A 19,194-nucleotide genomic window follows, 5' to 3' on the forward strand; every position below is an offset into this window, starting at 1 on the left:
GAAATGTGAAATATGCCAGAGAGGGCATATGAGCAGCTTTCTCTGAGGCTCCGGGTCCCAGAAGTATTTCCTGATAGACGCCGCTTGCTTTTTCACTTACGAAGAAAAGGTGCCCCAGTTTGACCCTTGATTATTAGAATTTCCTCTGTATTGGAATTGACAAGGCACAACTGTCCTTTGAGAAGGTGTGAGGTGTTCTCAATTAAGTTTTAAAAGGAGAAATTTAGGAAATTTTTGTCCTCCAAGCAATTTGTTCTGCTAACTTTGTGGCCAAGTTGCTAAGTTGTGCATGCACGCACACGCCCACCCACACACTGCACCCACACTGGTGGCAGAATTCTGGTGTGATTGCCGCTGCTGATGGCTAACATCACCTGTTCCATCTGGCTGCCTCTTATTTTGTCCACTTACATTGTCATGTCCCTGGGCATGAGAACATTTAAAGTGCTTAATAAAAAGTGAACAATCATACCACAATTATTTTGTAACAGGAAATTTGGAAGCTGGTGTTTATCCTGGTTCCTGTCATGACAAGGGCAGAGGCAGGTGCAGGTATTTTTTTTTTTAAAGGTTACATACCTTAGCTCATGAATCTGAGTCTTTGTCTTTTGGGACTTGCATGTATTCTCTAACATGGAAGTTTGCATCAAAAGCAGTGGCCTGGGTGTAGTGCTTAGCATGTATTTTCCACACTCATTATGTCAGTGAATTCATTTTTCTCCCCAAGATGTTGAGCCAGATGCTTCCACCTCAGGTTTTTGGGTTGCAGCTGTTATTGCTGGTGTTTAAACTAGGATGCCCTACCTCCCTCATTCCCTAGAAGTAGATGTGGTTAAAGGAGGAGTAGGTGGGGTAGTCTATTTGTGACCTTTGCTGAAAGTTTTGCCTAGGTATGAGAGACGTTGGTGGGAAAGAAGTAGGTCTGGAGTCAAAGGCGAGGTAGATGCCAACAGGAGTTGGCACAGAGCCATGTTCAAGAGTGGGGGCCACATTGGGCAGGGGGATGAGGGGAACAAGGAGGAGAAAGAACCCAGTAGAGCTCCCTACACCCTCACATGGTCCCGTGTTCCTGATATGTTGCAGCTATACATTTGTGCTGGGGAGCTGTGTTCATTTCTTGTTGCTGCTGTAACAAATCACAAACTTAGTGACTTAAAACAAACCAAAGTACTGGGCACACTGGCTCACACCTGTAATCCCAGCACTTTGAGAGGCTGAGGCAGGAGGATCACTTGAGTCCAGGAGCTTGAGACCAGCCTGGACAACATAGCAAGACCCCATCTCTATAAAAAAATTAAAAATTAGACCTGGTGATGTGTGCCTGCAGTTTTAGTGATTCAGGAGATTAAAGTGGGAGGATTGCTTGAGCCTGGGAGTTGAGGCTGAAGTGAGCTGTGATGCGCCACTGTACTCCAGCCTAAGTGACAAAGAGGCTGTCTCAAAAAAAGAACAAATTTGTTATCATACAGTTTTGAGGGTCAGAAGTCTAACATACGTCTTGGTGGACTAACACTGAGGTGTCAGCAGGGTAACATTCCTGTTGGCTTCAGGGCAGAATCCCTTTCCTTGTCTCTTCCAGCTTCTAGTGCTGCCTGTCTTCCTTGGCTCATGGCCCCTTCTTCCATCTTCAGAGCCAGCCGCATGGCATCTTCCAGGCTCTCTCTGGCTTCTGCTTCCATCCTCACATCTCCTTCTGTGACTCTGAGCCTCCTGCCTCCCTCCTATAAGAACTCATGTGACTACCTTGGGCCCACCTGGATAATCCAAGATGGCTCCTTCATCTCAAGATTCTTAATTTATGTGGGGCATGGAGGCTCACACCTGTAATCCCAGCACTTTGGGAGGTGGAGGGGGGCAGATCACTTGAGATCAGGAGTTTGAGACCAATTTAGCTAACATAGAGAAACCCTGTCTCTACTAAAAATATAAAAATTGCTGGGCATGGTGGCCTAAGCCTACAATCCCAGCTACTTGGGAGGCTGAGGCATGAGAATCACTTGAACCCAGAAGGCGGAGGCTGCCGTAAGCCAAGATTGTACCACTGCACTCCAGCCTGGGCAACAGAGCAAGACTCCATCTCAAAAAAAAAAAAAAAAAAGATTCTTAATTACATCTGCAAAGTCCCTTTTGCCATATGAAGTGATATACTCAGAGGTTCTGAGAATTAGGAGCTGGACATCTTTGGGGAATAATTATTCTGCCTACCCTAGGAGTAAGAGTGGGGAGACAGAAGACAGTATTGGAGGCATCCTCTGGGGAGAAAGTCAAAACCCAGCCACTCCTCCTCATTCCCTCATCCAGGACTGTTTTGGGGCTGAGAGTGCTTCTAAAAATAGGGAGAAGATAGTGCATGGATCCCAGGGTTAGGCCAGAAGGGAGGTGGGGAAGGGGAAGGGCTAGGAGGAGACTGTTGGAAATCTGTGAGGTCTTCAGGAGAAAGACGACACAGGTGCCCCTCAGCTGCCTGAAGCAGACTGGGAATTTCATTCACCCTTAGCCCATGCAGCCTGTGTGACCCACACACACCTCAAGGAAGGCCGAGATAGAAGCCTGATGAACACTCAGCTGATAATGAGATGCACATTTGGAAAACGGCAGTGAGGAGAGAACCCAAAACTGAAAGTGAGTCACCTTTTTAAGTTGCACCCTCTGAGTGAGTCCTTCACAGGCGCCCACAGCAGCTCTCTGGAGAGGACGCCCCCACATCAGGGAGGCATGGGCCTCAACACATGCTCTCAAGCCTCCACACTTCTGCTTCCTAAGTAGGTTGAAAACATTTCCAAAAATATGTTGTATGTATTAGTCACCATATGCCTAATATACAGTCCTTCGCCTCCCACCCCCTGGACGTTTTATTGGCAAGGATTAAGAATTTGAAGCTAACCTGCCTGGGCGCGGTGGCCCATGCCTGTAATCCAGCATTTTGGGAGGCCAAGGCGGGTGGATCACGAGGTCAGGAGTTCGAGACCAGCCTGACCAAAATGGTGAACCCCGTCACTACCAAAAATTCAAAAATTAGCCAGGCGTGGTGACAGGTGCCTGTAATCCCAACTACTCAGGAAGCTGAGGCAGGAGAATCGCTGGAACCTGGGAGGCGGAGGTTGCAGTGAGCTGAGGTCATGCCACTATACTCCAGCCTGGGTGACAGAGTGAGATTCTGTCTCAAAAAAAAAAAAAAAAAAAAAAAGAATTTGAAGCTAACCTAGAACCAGACTGTGGATCTCTCTTGGGCTTTGGGCCTGTAATGGGCCAGTAGGCCCCCTGTTCCTCCCCTTAGGAGGGATGTTAAGAAGAATACTTAAGAAGTAGTTAATACCTCTGGAGTCCCTTGAATTTAGAAAACTAAGAGGCAAGTGTTTACTTTTCTCTGTGAGGCCTCCAGGCTGGTGGCCGCTTGTACGGGAGTCTTGTCATAGCTTTTGTTTATAAATTTTGCATTGGTTTGCTTGATCTTTAACATTACTTTATTCAATAAATATGCATCTAAATATAATTGTTTTACATTTTTTTATTTATTTATTTTGAGATGGAATCTCACTCTGTCGCCCAGGCTGGAGTGTAGTGGCGTGATCTCGGTTCACTGCAAGCTCCGCCTCCTGGATTCATGCCATTCTCCTGCCTCAGCCTCCCGAGTAGCTGGGAATACAGGTGCCTGCCACCACACCCGGCTAATTTTTTGTATTTTAAGTAGGGACAGGTTTTTACCATGTTAGCCAGGATGGTCTCGATCTCCTGACCTTGTGATCTGCCTTGGCCTCTCAAAGTTCTGGGATTACAGGCTTAAGTCACTGCACCAGGCCCAAATTTTATTTTTTTCAATTGACATATACATATTGTATATATTTATGGTGTACAATATGATGTTTTAAAATATGTATATATTGTGAAATGGCTAAAGCAAGCCAATCGACATGCATTACCTCACATATGTACCATTTTTGTGATAAAAACACTTAAAATGTACTCAGTAATTTTCTACTGCACAATACATTGTTATTAACTATAATCACCTTGTTGTACAATAATCTCCTGAATTTATGCTTCCTGTCTAACTGAAATTTCTGCACCTGTTACCCAACAGGAGACTTAAGTCAGGGTACAGGCAAACAGCATCACATCTTTAAACAACTGCTGCCTGTTTTCTCCAGAATGCGTTTCATTTGTAAATAATACTTGTCTACTAAATATAAATACTTGAGTAAAACATTTAGGACTGGCTGTAGGTATGCATGACTGGCTAGATCATTGATTACTTGGACAACTGTTTCTGCTTTCAGACTAGAGAGCTCTTGTATGGGAATAAATCTGAGTTTGGAGCTAGCAGTTTGAACCTTCTGGCTAATTCTGTTGATTTCTGCCCTCTTAGATGCTTACAGACTCCCATCACCTGGGTCTACTATAGAGAATTCCCAGGGGGAGATGGACTTATTGAGTTGAATGGCAGCCTTCCTAACTGGGGGCCATTACCAGTATGTAATGGGGCCCCTGCAGACGGCCTATCTGCTCATCTCTCTTGACTCAGACTTTCAATGACAGGGTGTGTGGAAGCCAAGCTTTTACTTCTTGATCCTGAGCGAGACTTACTTTAGGCTCAAGACCACATTTTCATTGTGTAATTTCATCATCTGCATACACAGTATTTAGCAAGGATTCACAATAGGGTCAGGCCCTAAATGAAAGAAAAATAAGTTGTGATCTCTGCCTCTAAGGAAATGACCTTTGAAAGGTAAAAGAAAGAAGTTGAAAACACATGTGAATAGTTTCATAGAACAAGTCACTTTGCCCTTTATTTTCTCTCCTTTTTCCTTTTCTTTTCTTTTTTTTTTTTTTAAGTTCTGGGATACACGTACAGAACGTGCAGGTTTGTTACATAGGAGTATGTGTGCCATGGTGGTTTGCTGTACCTACTCTTTTATTTCCTAAAAATGGAAGATAATAAAACTGACCCTCCTCAAGTATTTACTAGTATGAATACAGAGTTCATTGTTCAATAATTTGAAAAGAGCCATGAATAAAGACGTGATGTAATTGGCCCAAGACACACGTGGCTGAAGGCTGGCTGGGAATATTTTCCTGATTAACTTTGCATCCAATGTCCTGGGAGTTTCTTCTCCAAAGGTCTACCCTGGAACCTCTGTTGACCTTTACTTCCGTCCAGGGTAGTGTGTTCAGGACAACACAGCTAGCTGTCCACAAAGTGGGGAAGACTTTATTGAAAGAAGAAATACAGGGAGGGCCGGGCACAGTGGCTTGTAATCCCAGCAATTTGGGAGGTCGCGGTGGGCAGATCACAGGATCAAGAGATCAAGACCATCCTGGCCAACATGGTGAAACCTCATCTCTACTAAAAATATAAAAATTAGCTGGGCATCATGGTGCGTGCCTGTAGTCCCAACTACTCAGGAGGCTAAGGCAGGAGAATCGCTTGAACCCGGGAGGCAGAGGTTGCAGTGAGCCAAGATTGTCCCATTGCACTCCAGTCTGGTGACAGAGTGAGACTCCACCTCAAAAAAAAAAAAAAGAAAGAAAAGAAAAGAAATACAGGGGACTATTACCTATGAAAAGTAGGCATGTACTAGTCTTGCTGGTCATTTCAGCCGGACTAAACATCTCATAATAATTGTGCTTTGACATACAACCTTACTGTGACCTTCTAACTCTGAACCCAACATTTTCCTGGCCCCTAAATAAACCCTGTTGAGTGAAGAGAAAAGAAACAAGCAAATAGGAGATGATCAGTGATATCTGAGATAACATTTAAGGATAAATAGGACAGCCAGGCAAAGAATAGGGCAAGGATTAGAGTTAGGGCTGTTTACTGGCAAGGAAGCCATGGAGCAATCTCTGTCCATTTGAGGTAGGGTTTTAGCCCCAAGGGATTGTATTAATTAGGATTACATCAGATGGCAGGTAATAGAAAATTATGTTATATTGGTTTAACGAGGTAGAAGTTTTGTTTTCCTCATGTAACACAAAGCCTAGGGGTGGCAAGCCCAGGATTACTATGATTTTGCCATGACATGATGCCAGCAGGAATCGGTTTAGCTTTCATCCTCAAGTTTGTCACCTCACGGTCTCAAAATGGCTGCATGCTTCAGTGTCATGTACAAGTTCCAGGTAGAAAGAATTAGGCAGGCAAGGAAAAATACGATGTGCCAATGGAGACACCTCCCTTTAAAGAGCCTTCTGAGATGCCTTACCCAGTAATTTCTACTTATACCTCATTAGTCACTATTGTGTTATACCACTGCCCAACTGTGAGACAGTCTGTGTGTAGTAGCAGCATAAACAAAACCTGGGTTCTGGTATAAGGAAGAAGGGGAGATTAAATATTTGATAGGCGACCAGCAGTGGTTGCAATAGTGACATAAAAAAACAACAGAAAACCTTACGTTAATGTTTATATTGCAGTCACATTAATTAATTTCATCCCCTTTAAATGCAAGGTGGTGAATGGGCAGGCATCCTTTTTTAATAAAAGATGTATCAAATGTCAGAAGCAATCTGACATGTCCAAGATCGTCAGAAATACAATCCAATACCAATATGAAGTCCACGACCTTTATAATACATCATGCTACTTAAGAATTCTGATCTATACAGGAGGTCTTGGACATCCAAGAAGAGTATGTTTCAGGACTTTGTGAAACTCCATATTTAGGATAAAACTATAACATGTCACTTCCCTAATAGTATAGGAGGAAAGAAGGGATAAGAAAAGAATAACAAAGCCTCTTGGAGATAGATGTTAAGCTTCCAGGTAGGTTCATTCACTATCGCTAATAGTTGTTAGCAACAGTGGACCCAGGTGCAGTGGCTCACACCTATAATCCTAGCTACTTGAAGGTTGAGGCAGGAATATCGCTTGAGACCAAAAGTTCAAGACCATCCTGGGCAATATAGAGGGACCCTCATCTCTGAAAAAGATTTAAATTTTTTTTTTTTTTTTTTTTTTTTTTTTTAGCCAGGCATGGTGGCCTGTACTTGTAGTCCCAGCTACTTGGGAGGCTGAGGCAGGAGGATTGCTTGAGCCCAGGAGTTCACCACTGCAACGAGGTATAAGTGTGCTATAGCACTACAGCCTGGGTGACAGAGCAAGACCGCCATCTCTGAAAAAAATAAAATACAGTAACCTTAAGCTAATACTCATTAAGCCCTTTGTTGTTTATGGGCATTGCCTCATTTCACCTTCTTACCAGCACTCTGAGTTAAGCACTATTAATATTGTCTTTCTTTTACAGGGGAGGACATGAAGGTTCAGAAAGGTTAAGCAAACATGCCCAGTGTCATACAGCTAGTATATGGCAGAGCTAGAACTCTAATCTCAAGCTTCTCTAACCCCAGCACCTAAATATCAAACCTAACTTCCTTTCTACTGCTCTCTATGAGCTCTGACTCACTCTTGCAGAGCAGCCTTACAGAGAATAGAATTCCAATTTGGACCGCAACAAAATTATGAATGATTATATCCCATGTTTTATCAAGGTTGTTCATCTCCACTGTAAACTGTAGAAATTAAATCTGCACATTCTGAGAGTCTTCTGTATTGAAACTCTTTTAGCCCTGCCGCTGATGCCAAATTCCTAATGACTACACAGTTCATCGCAATTGGTCTCATCCTGTAGACTTTTCTCTGGTCGTCTTCTTGTGGAGTGGAGTTTGCTATCATGGCTTGGCTGTCATTAATGTGATGAATGTAATTATCCCTTTGAGCCATTTCTATTAAGATTCTGGTCTTGAGTTGGCAAAATGGAATTTAATCTTCTTGAATATGGGGTAAGGGAGCGTCCTGGGGGCTTCTGTGGTGTTCCAGAGCTTAGGCCTGCAAAGAAGTCTTAGTGTTGAGGCCGGTAGCGCAGTCTCAAATCCCAGGTCTTAAAGCTGGAAGGGGGGAGGTGGCCTAGTCCCTGACAAACCAGGCAGGTAAGGCATAATTAGCGCCATTTCAAAGGTAAGGTGACTGAGGCTTGGGAGCTTAAATGAAACAGCTGGTTTCAGAGCGCAATTCAATCCCCCCAGGGAGAAGGAAGAATGGAGTGACTCATTTCCTCACCAAACAGGAACCTGTACGTTGTTTTGACAGAACTTTATGTCTATCCAGGCTCTTTGTTATTCTGACAGAGAATGGCACAGCCTATTCTTCTCTAGAGCCAATTTTCAAAATTAGCAAGGACGCTGTCACTGTCGCATCTCTTTCATATGTCAGTGTAGTCGAGACGGTGATCGGTGAAATGTTTTCAATTGTACTCTAAATATACATACAGTGCTAGAGGAAGGTGGGGTTGGTTCATATTTCAGCCACTCCTGTGTTATAATATCTGAATGCTTGCTTTAAGCTCAGATCTCCAGGCTGCTCCAAAGATGGGAATTTCTTACAGTGTCGCTCTAGCAAACTGGAGGGCAGCTTTTCATTGTTTAATTATTCACACGTGGGGTCTGAATGTGCCATGCTCATGCCCTCTTCCAACACACTTTAACTCCCAGCCTGTCTGCTCCCAGCCGGTGATGTAAATGTACCAGCTGCTTCCTAAGAACCAGTCCGCATCCTGCAGGAGGGGCTGGTTCCTTTCCTGGGCATCAGCCTGCCTGCTCTCAGCCTAAGCTCTCTCGCCAACCATGGTGGCTCCTTGCGTTCCTACATCCTCTTATCTGAGAATCAGAGAGCATAATCTTCTTATGGGCCCGTGATTTATTAACGTGGCTTAATCTAAAGGTTCTCAGTCAAATTCTTTATGATCTACTGATTGTGGGGGCGTGGCAAGGTTTGCTTGAAGGAGCTTGGCTGATTTGGGCCCTTGTAGCTGACAGAAGGTGGCCAGGGAGAAGGCAGCACACTGCTCGGAGAATGAAGGCGCTTCTGTTGCTGGTCTTGCCTTGGCTCAGCCCTGCTAACTACATTGACAATGTGGGCAACCTGCACTTCCTGTACTCAGAACTGTGAGTCCCCTCTCTGTCCGTGCCTGTGTCTGTTTATGTGCCTAGTACGTTGGGGGTAGGACCCAAGTCCATTCCCTAGCTGATATGTCCATTTAGAGGAATAAATTCTACACACACTAGATGCACTTGGACAAAGCGCTCTGCCAGCAGTTTAAAGCGGCATGCTTAGCTGTCTGTGACTTGACAAAAAAGCCCCATATTAACAGATGCAGTGCTTTCTCAACAAGGCATTTTTTTCCTGCTTCAGTGCCAATGCTGCTTTTTTTGGGGTACTCTTTTTCCTCAATAGATGTAACTTCTCTTCCTTCTGTAAATAGAACTGAAGAGCAGTTAAGAATAGAATTTGTACGCATAGATCTGCTGCCTCTGTTGGGTATTTATAATTGCAAGCAGGCATCTTCCCTTTATTGAGACAGTCTCTATACCTGAAAACAGGTATAGTGTCAGCAAAAAAAAAAAAAAAAAAAAAAAAAAACCAAAAACAAAACCCTATGTATTAAACATGTATATCCATGTTATTTTTATTTTTGATGCTTTTTAAACCTATGGGATACAAAGAAATATGCCTTGAGCACCCATATTTCCATTGCCTTGATTTAATGGTTAATATTTTGCCACATTTGCTTCATATATTTTTTGCTGCAATGGTCCAGAGCAAATTGTAGCCATCATGACATATCACCCCTAAATACATCATTGTGCATCTCTGAAAAATAAACACAATTTCCTACATGACCCATGTCCATTTTATGCAAGCAAATGCCTCATGTCACCAACCTCTAGTGATATTTTTCCAGCTCCTTTTGTTAGTAAGCTTTGAATAAGGATTACAGACTGATGTGAACGGCTTCTAGCAATCATATGAAAAGTGTTGCTGTGTGTGCCTCATGTTTGGGACATTTGTAAAAATGTATTTCTCCTTACAAACCTAACTAGACGGGAAAAATAGCAGGGGTTGACTTATGTGTAAATTACAGTCAGTGAGCAAATGAAAACAGAGACTTTAAATAGAGTTCCTAGAGCCCAGATCAAAAAAGCTTGTCCGGTCACATTTAGATAGTGCTACCACCCATGGCTCTGTGGTGGTAGCCCCTGCCTCCTTTGTAATTAGCTGGACCAGCCAATTTGTCTAACACAGCAGGTGCTCTTTGATAAATAGAGCTAGGTTCTTGGAAGCAGATCATTTGTTCTGCATTTCAGGATTATCTGGTCCCATCTTACTGGAATGTAACCTCAGGATCCAAGAGAAAGTATCTAGCTTAAATCTGAATCATGAGCATCTCTGAGGAAATAATGACCTTGCAGAAGCTTTTCTAGACAGACAATGGCAGAGATTATGAAAAGGCTCATTCCTCTCTCAATGGATGCTGAGGTTGGGATCTTTGAAATTCAGTGCAATGATATTCTTCCCTGCCCACCCATTGCCATCCGCTATCCTTCTTCATTGCTATGTTGTTTTCCTAGGGCTGCTGTCACGAATTAACCCAAGTTGGGTATCTTAAAACAACAGAAATTTATTCTCCCAGAGTTCTGACATCCAGAAGCTTAAACTTAAGGTGTCAGCAAGGTCATGCTCCCTATGAAGGCTAAAGGGGAGAATGCTTTCTTGCATTCTTCTAGTTTTGTAGGGGGTGGGGGTGGCACTGCAGGTGTTCCTTGGCTTGTGGCTACGTAACTCTACCTCTGCCTCCAACTGTCTGTACATCGCCTTCTCCTCAGTGTCCTCTTCAATTCACTTTGCCTTCTCCTCTTCTTATAGGGATACTTATCGTTGGATTTAGGCCCTACTTGGATACTCTATGGTAATCTTATCTTGAGATCTTTAATTGCATCTATAAGACCCTTATTCCAAATACGGTCATGTTTACAGTTCTGGGTAGACATCTTTTGGGGGCCACCACTCCACTGACTACAGATTCCTGCTATTCCTACACAAAGATTCCTGCTATTGAGGAATCTTTCCATTTGTTTACTTTCAGTTTTATAGCCTAATTGAAGGAAGGCCCTTATACTACTTAATAATTTTCTCTTCTACAAGTACATGAATCAAAGGCAACATTTTTACTGAATAACTGAATGGACACAAGGAATCTATGAAAGTATGATGCTAAGGAATTGCCAGGATGGTGTTTCCACATTTATCTGACTTTCTTAGAAGCTTCCAGTTGCTGTGTATGCTTTGTGAGAGAGTTCTGTGCAGCTGTTCCCTGATGCTACTGGGGATAATTACTCAGTGATTTAGTGACACATTTGAGGTACTGTCTTGTTCTCTAAGGAATCCAGGCAATAAGAATTGAAGCATGGTACCTCCTCTCTAGGAGTTGACAGTCTAATTGAGAAGCTGAAGTTTATACACATAAGAGATATAAGGAATGATTCAAGGCAGATGGAAATAAGTCATTTATAAGTAGAGTAGGTAGTAAGTTGAGAGGAGGGAGAGATTGTCTTCTTTGGTGAAATTGATCAGGGAAAGCTTCCAGAGGAGTTGGGGGTTTAAGCTGGATCTTGAAGTGCTTAGAGGAATGAGGCAGAAATGGGTAGAAAGAGGAAGTATTTCAGGGATGGTAAGTGGCATGAGCAAAAAGGTTAGGAGCTAGCTGTGATTGTCACCAAAGCTTGAAAAACTATCATTTGGAACAGTAAATAAGGCTGCTGGGCCAGTTTAGCATCCTTAGGAGCAGGAATGATGGGTGATGGCTGCATGTCCAAGATGGAGGCCTTCTCTTACCTACTCTGGGTCATAGGATCCCAAAAGCAGGCAGAGCTCAGGGGATCTGCTGGGCTTCCTCTACCCTTTATCTTAGCTTTGGACTCCTGGCACTAGGGGAAGCTTGCCCTGTATTCCTTGTGCTTCCAGATGCACAGACCCTCCTGGATTTTCCTTTCTCTCTAACACCAATGCACTCCTGTCTTCCTGAGTTCGTGCCTAGCTCAGACACTGGAACTAATCCAGTACATGGATTCAAATTTAGCATGTGGCCCAGGTTTCTCAAAGTCAACTGCCTACAGGAGCAAGGCAGGAATATTTTTGTTTTGTTTTGTTTTGTTTTGTTTTGTTTTGTTTTGTGTTTTGAGACAGAATCTCACTCTGTTGCCCAGGCTGGAGTGCAGTGGCACAATTTCAGCTAGCTGCAACCACCGCCTCCCGGGTTCAAGTGATTCTCCTGCCTCAGCCTCCCGAGTAGCTGGGATTACAGGCGCCCACCACCACACCTGGCTAATTTTTGTATTTTTAGTAGAGATGGGGTTTTGCCGTATTGGCCAGGCTGGTCTTGAACTTCTGACCTTGTGATCCACCCGCCTTGGCCTGCCCAAAGTGCTGGGATTACAGGCATGAGCCACCGTGGCCAGCCAGGAATTATTTTAAAATGTGCATCATTCAGGCATAACACAAAAGGAGGTGGGGAGGCCTCTGGCCAACTGCAGAATGAATATATAATGCCTGAAAGCATTCAAATTCAATTTAAAACAAAACAAAAACCCTGTGTCCAATTTAGCAGATCACTTAGGCATGCCTGGTTTGGCCTTGAGGGCCAATAGTTTATAACAACTTGGCCAAACCAATTCGGAATGTTGGGCCAAACACTTATTGACTCCAATGGGAAAGACACCAGTTTCAGAAGGATGAAGAGCAGACCTAGAACTGACAAATGAGACACTGGGTTTTACTGGGGACTTACATATAAGGAAGAGTCCAGTGGCAGCGGGCTGGACAGGAGAACCCTTTTGTGTGTAGTCCAATGGCGAGAGCTGGACAGAACTGCAAACGCTTGCAAAGACATGCATTTTATATTCACTTAGGACCCTCTCCCTAACAGTCTCCACCTAGCAACCTTAACCCAAAACAAAGGACGTCATACAGCCCATGTTTCTTGGGATGTGCTAGGGGCTAAGCTGTTTCTCATAGATAAGGAATGACCTTCTGGGTTGGCCATTCCCGGATTCCTTAGCTTGAAACTCCAAACCACCTGCAGGTGTGTCTGCTATACAGGGTCAGTCTCAGGGTATGCTTACGTTATTGCTATCAGGTGTGTTTATACCAGGGCCTTTCCTTCTTTAAATATGTCTATTGTCACCTGATGCCTTGACCTAGAGGACAGTGAATTTGACATAAGAACCCTAAAACCAGAGTATTTGGTGTGGAGTCCCAATCCATAGATCAGGGCACAGAGAATCTGGGACAGCCCTCAGGTCTACAAAGAACAGGCCCTAAGGATGAATGACAGCGCTTTCTTTCCCCACATGCCCTCACCCGCAGACCTCCATGACCATTCTTTTTGAATTTCCTAGACCCCAAAGGGAATCTGCTAAAATAACTTTCAGCATCATGGGCATGAGCATGGAAACAGCCTTCTCATCTGTCTGGGTCTATATTTACAGCCCTACACATGGAGAGACTTGCAGATGAAAACCTTAGAACAGTGTAGGTTCTGAGGATCACCCACATCAGAAGTAGGGGCAGAGTTTGTTTTCACAATGAAGATTTGGAGGGCTCTAAATCAAACCTACTAAAATTAAAATCTTTGGGAGTGGGGCCCATCCATTTTCATGCTTAAGCCTTCCAGATGATTCTCATGAGGCCTCCCCATTTTCATGCTTGACAAGCTCCCCAGGGGATCCGTACGGGCACTACAGTTTAAGAACTCTTCACTCCAGCTGGAAAGCTAATTTACCTTGACTTCCCCTGTTGAAAATTATCACTCCTCTCTGTGTCACCACTCAGTGCTCTATGCATCAGGAACTTTTACCCTCTGAGTTCTGAGGAGATTTTGGGATGTAGTAATGTTCATATGCCCAGCTTCTGCACAGCCTGGGGCAGAATTAAGTTAAACCAAATTAAATGAATTTGCCTCATATCTTGGCCAACTCCTAAATGTTTCAAGCTGTGATAAAGAAGACCCTGGTTGGTTTCTTTGGAAGGGAATATTGACCTTGCTCATAATGATACAAGCTAGGCTCGTCGCTGGGATTGTCATTGAGCTGGTTGGTCATCACCTGTGGCTTTTGTAACATTTCTTTAAATATTTCAGTGTTTTTTTTTTTTTTTTTTTTTTTTTAAGATGGAGTCTCGCTCAGTTGCCCAGGCTGGAATACAGTGGCATCATCTCGGCTCACTGCAACCTCCACCTCCCAGGTTCAAGCAATTCTCTTGTCTCAGCCTCCCAAGTAGCTGGGACTGCAGGCACCTGCCACTACGTCTGGCTAATTTTTGTATTTTTAGTAGAGATGGGGTTTCACCATATTGGTCAGGCGGGTCTCGAACTCCTGACCTCAGGTAATCCACCCACCTCAGCCTCCCAAAGTGCTGGGATTACAGGCATGAGCCACTGCGCCCAGCCTAAATTTTTAAGTTAACAAAAATCCAAGAAAAAAACTTAGAATTTGGTGGAGTGGTGCTAGTACTCGTGGTGCATTTGGTTCTCCACACACCAAACCTTCATGAGCTAGTTACAGAAAAGTGGAGTTTTTTCATCTCCTTCCCACTTTAAAAGCTTTTAGTTCCTATCATCCTTGAAAATTCTTCTCATGTTTGTGCCATATTCTGATGGTATGACCTGCTCTTGCCTGTGGTACAAAGTCTGAGTGAGCTTGGAGCAGATGCACAGTTAGTTTGGGACTCGCTTTTCAAAGTACCTGCCCTTCATTTTAGGAACAGTTATCAACAAAACAGCTAGGCGTGGTCGTTGGAGGATGACAGGTCCTGGAAACTAGTGCCACTAGCTGTGCGACTGACTTCCCAGGAAGCCAGGAAATGCTGTGCTCTTTCTAGTTTGAGTCAAATATTTTTGGTTTGTAAGTGGAATCACTAGGAACAATATTCATGCTAGAATCTGGAGAGAAAATTATACTTTATTTTCTTATCCCTATAGTGATAGTAGTACTAAGTAGGGATAGCTTATTCCCACTGGAGTTTTGTACTCCAGAGGTTAAAATGAGCAATTCCAATTTTGAAACCCAAATCATCTAAGGCTATGGAAGTGTTACCGGTGGCAAATCTGTAGCAACCTCAATTCTTAACACTTCAGAAGAAATAATTTTTAACCAAGTGGCATAAGGCAGGGTGAGAGGCCAAGGTAAGTTTTAGAGCAGGAGTGAAAAGTATATTAAAAACCTTTAGAGCAGGAACAAAAGGAAGTACACTTAGAAGAGAGCCAAACGGGTGACTTGAGATCAGCTGAGTGGTTTGACCTTTGACTTGGGGTTTCATATGTTGGCATGCTTCCAGGGGGGTTGCATCCTTTCTCCCCTGATTCTTCCCTTGGAGTGGGCTGTCTGCATGCACAGTGGCCTTCAGGCACTTGGGGGGTGAGCATGCACATTGTGTTTACTGAAGTTGTGTGTGTGCTCACTTGAGGGGTTTTTCTCCTTGTCAGTTGAGGATTCATACACCAAGTAAACGCTGCCATTTTGCTTCTTAGTGTGCATGCTTGAGTCTCCTCCCCCAACTCCCCTGTGACCATCACCTGATGGTTGCCTGACGTTCCTGGTTGTGAGGAGGGTGACCTTCCCTGCTCATGACTGCGTAAGTACCTACTGTAACAGAAGGATGAGGTCTCCTGGAGAAACTGCCAAGAGCGGTAAGAGTTATGGGCAGCCTTATGTGTGCCCTTCCAGCAAAATGTGGTAGGCCCCAGGAGTCAGAACCACAGAACACACCAAGCTCTTAGAACCAAGGATTCCAACCACCAACCATCTCCTAGGTTAACTGACTCAAACCTAACCTGCAACATACACCTCTGACAAACTGCACAGACTTCATGCAACAAGAACATTCACTTTTGGGCTCACAGGCCCAAACAGAGCTTTGAATCAAACCCAGCTGGGTGTTCCAGGCTTTCAAGTGGGGAGGTTGCTTGCCTCCATTTTCTTTATCTATTTCCATTTACCCATTACACCCTGGTCTGGCTTTTCAGTATCCCTTTCTCTAGGTCAAAGCTGTGTGGCAAGACCATCCTTAGTAGCTCCTTTTCCTGCCTGCTGACTTCAGTCAGACCTGGGCCAGGTATTGGGCCATAAACTCTATGACCTGGATAAGTATCTTTTTTAAACAAGTTTTGTACTAATGGAGATTCACACAGGAAGGTCCAGATGATTGTGGCTGGATTCCTTCTGGGGTGAATGAGTCGGGGGTGAGTGGAATACAGTGGATTGCCTTAGATTCCATTTCCTCCCCACTTCATTTTCACTGTGTTAGCCATTCCCAACACTTTCAAAGTTCAAACCAACAGGGTGAGCTTTATGGATTTGCCAGCAAATGTTTTCCAAATTGAGTCTCCAAGAATTTGTTTCTTTCTCATTGAAATTGAAAAGGGGAAAAAAAAATGTTGCTGATCTCTGGATTTGTCTTGTCCTGTGTTTTGAGCATCTGAAGTAGAATTTGGACGAGGACCCGGAAGGAAGGAGGTAGAGTTTATAGAGGAAATGGGGTAAGGTAGAGAAATCATATTCAAAAGGAGCAAGATCCAGTCTTGGAGCAAAGCCAGGGCCCATTTGGGCTCAATGACTCTCGAAGCATTTCAGTTCAGCACATGTTTAACAGGGCATTTTTCCTTGAATTTTTAGACTTGTGTATTTTGAAGGAAATTGAAGCTGCATGGCCCTCATTCATTTACACTGAACTCACCAAAATCTTGTTTTGTAATGATTCTTTGATGTCCAAAGAGCATTGTGATCCTGTTTCATGGTCTTTTTTTTTCCCCCTTTGAGTATTAGCAAATTCTTTTTTGCCAGCAGTAGTCACTCCAGTTCCAAGCTGTTCACTCCCTGGTCTAAAGTGTTCTCCTCGTAGGGAGGTCACCTTACACCAAACCCAGCAGTTTCAAGATGCCACTCTGATGCTTGGCAAATTGTGCTTGTCTTTCTAGTTCCACGACTATGTCAGGTGGATAAGAGGCAACGTTGGGATGTCCGTAAGAATCTCACTGACTCCTTCATGCTTGGTTGACTTATTTTCTTCATTTTAATTTATAACTGAAAACTACAAACAATACAAAATGAGAGAAAAGGTTATAATGAAACTCCATGTGCCCTATACCCATCTTCAGCAATTATGAATTCAAGGCCATCTCATCTATATCTCCTTTAACTGTTTTGAAGCAAATCACAGATGACATGTCGTTTCATCTGCAGACATTTCAGCACCTATCTCTAAAGATAGATTCTTAAGAAATGGGACCACCATACTAATATCACATGAAAAACAACCATAATTCCTTAATAACAAATATCTAGTTTGTTTGAATCATGAGCTAAATAGAATCTACACATTGCAATTAGTCACCACATCTCTTAAGTTTCTTTCCTCCTGCTCCTCCTCTTCTCCGTTCTTCATCCTTTGCTGATACAAAGGAGTTCTTGAGGTAAATTCTGAGGAATATAGCTTTGGCAAATTCCAAATACTGGGCTAGTAACTGAAAAAGAGAAAAATAAAACAATGATTTTAATTTACTGTCCAAGTTGAAAGGAATGTAAAAAAACAAAGGTCCAAAACATTGAGCATTGAAGTCTATGAATGTAACTACAATTTTACTCAAGATGAGTGTCTTTTATGACCTTGTTGCCCAGAAACTTTAAGGGGAGGACTTTTTTTTTTTTTATTTTTACTTTAGGTTTGGGGGGTACTTGTCAAGGTTTGTTACATAGGTAAACACATGTCACGGGGTTTGTACATATTATTTCATTATGTAGGTATTAAGCCCAGTACCCAGTAGTTATCCTTTCTGTTCCTCTCCTTCCTCCTACCCTCCACCTTCAAGTAGACTCCACTGTCAGTCATTTCCTTCTTTGTGTTCAGAAGTTCTTACCATTCAGCTCCCACTTAGATATGCATCATTTGGTTTTCTGTTCCTGCGTTAGTTTGCTAAGGATAATAGCCTCCAGCTCCATCCATGTTCCTGCAAAAGACATGATCTTGTTCGTTTTTATGGCTGTATAGTATTCTTTGGCATATCTGTGCCACATTTTCATTACCCAGTCTGTCATTTATGGACATTTAGTTTGATTCCCTGTCTTTGCCATTGTGAATAGTGCTGCAATGAACATTTGCGTGCATATGTCTTTATAGTACAATGAATTATATTCCTCTGGGTTTATACCCAGTAATGGGATTGCTGGGTGGGATGGTAGTTCTTCTTTTAGCTCTTTGAGGAATTGCCATACTGCTTTCCAGAATGGTTGATTTAATTTACACTTCTGCCAACAGTGTATAAGTGTTCTAATGGGAGAACTTTAAGAGAATGGAGAAATATCTCCATAGGGCAATAATCTCACAACTTCTTGATCACAGACCTCTATCAATCAATAAATTTCTCCATTGCCTGTCATTTGTATAGTTATCTATATAAAATTATACACATATACTACTACATTAATATGTCCATGATAAAACAGGCACAAAAACGTTGTTAAAGAATAAAAAAAATATACCTCAGAGTTCTATGACAATCTGCCCACTTTCAGGGCTCATTGGTAAAACAACTTCTTCAAAGTAAAAGGAAGAAAGTTGCTCACTGCCAGTCTGTGGGGTTGGTCTTGGAAGGAATGGGGCAGGAAATGGTCTACTTTTGCAGGCCAAATAAAACTTGGCGGGCCAAGGAAGCAGACATCCTTTTTCTCATAGTCATACTTCCCCCGACCTTTTTTTTTTTTCTTTTAAACCATCACTCCTTCTGTGTGCCCATGTGGCCCCAATCCCTTCCAGCTTTCTCCGAGGCCCACCACCCCCAACCACACCTACTTTCATTAACACCAAGAGTGGAACTGGAGGATCCAGGTTTATGAAACTTGAAATGTTCAGAATTTCAGTCCTCTTTTTAAAAAGGAAGATAAAATTGTGAATTCACAACTGGTAGGTCCCCGTCAGGTTCTTGGAAAGGCATATGCATACCAGGAACCTCGAACCATATTCATCAGCCTCACAGTCATCTTCCCTCCCACGGGAGCTCTGAGGTACCAAATTCACCTTCCTTTCTTTCTGACTCCCTCTTTCTTATTCTCCTATATTTTCCTGTAGAGCCAGCTCTGGGAATTCTGGTGCCCTTCTAAGCCCATTTCTTCCATGTTTAACTCTTGCATACGCAGAGCTGGAGCTGTCTTCCTTGTTGCCCCATGAGCCAAGAATGTACCTGTGAACCCTTCCCCATTTTCATCCTTCATTAGCAGCTCTACCCAGAACAGTAAGAGAGGGAGAGGCCAGGGACCCCAGAAACAAGTCCACTTGTCATCCCAAGGATAGTAATCCAGTGGCTCTCAGCTGAA

General features: G+C 43.2%; 1 protein-coding gene across 2 annotated transcripts in view; it reads left to right on the forward strand.

The window, feature by feature from the left end:
- Nucleotides 1–19,194, forward strand: part of LNX1 (ligand of numb-protein X 1) — a 128,104-nt gene that overhangs the window by 19,599 nt on the left and 89,311 nt on the right. Inside the window, exon 1 of one of the 2 annotated variants that reach the window (XM_023183124.1) lies at nucleotides 8,542–8,937. The exons of the other annotated variant lie outside the window; for it this stretch is intronic. Within the exon in view, the coding sequence (XP_023038892.1) occupies nucleotides 8,846–8,937 (92 nt within the window). The 5' untranslated portion in view covers nucleotides 8,542–8,845. Of the gene's footprint in view, nucleotides 1–8,541; nucleotides 8,938–19,194 lie in introns of those variants that run through there. 2 annotated transcript variants of the gene reach the window in all.

Source organism: Piliocolobus tephrosceles, chromosome 3 (genome assembly GCF_002776525.5).
Source record: "Piliocolobus tephrosceles isolate RC106 chromosome 3, ASM277652v3, whole genome shotgun sequence".
Lineage (NCBI taxonomy): Eukaryota > Metazoa > Chordata > Mammalia > Primates > Cercopithecidae > Piliocolobus > Piliocolobus tephrosceles.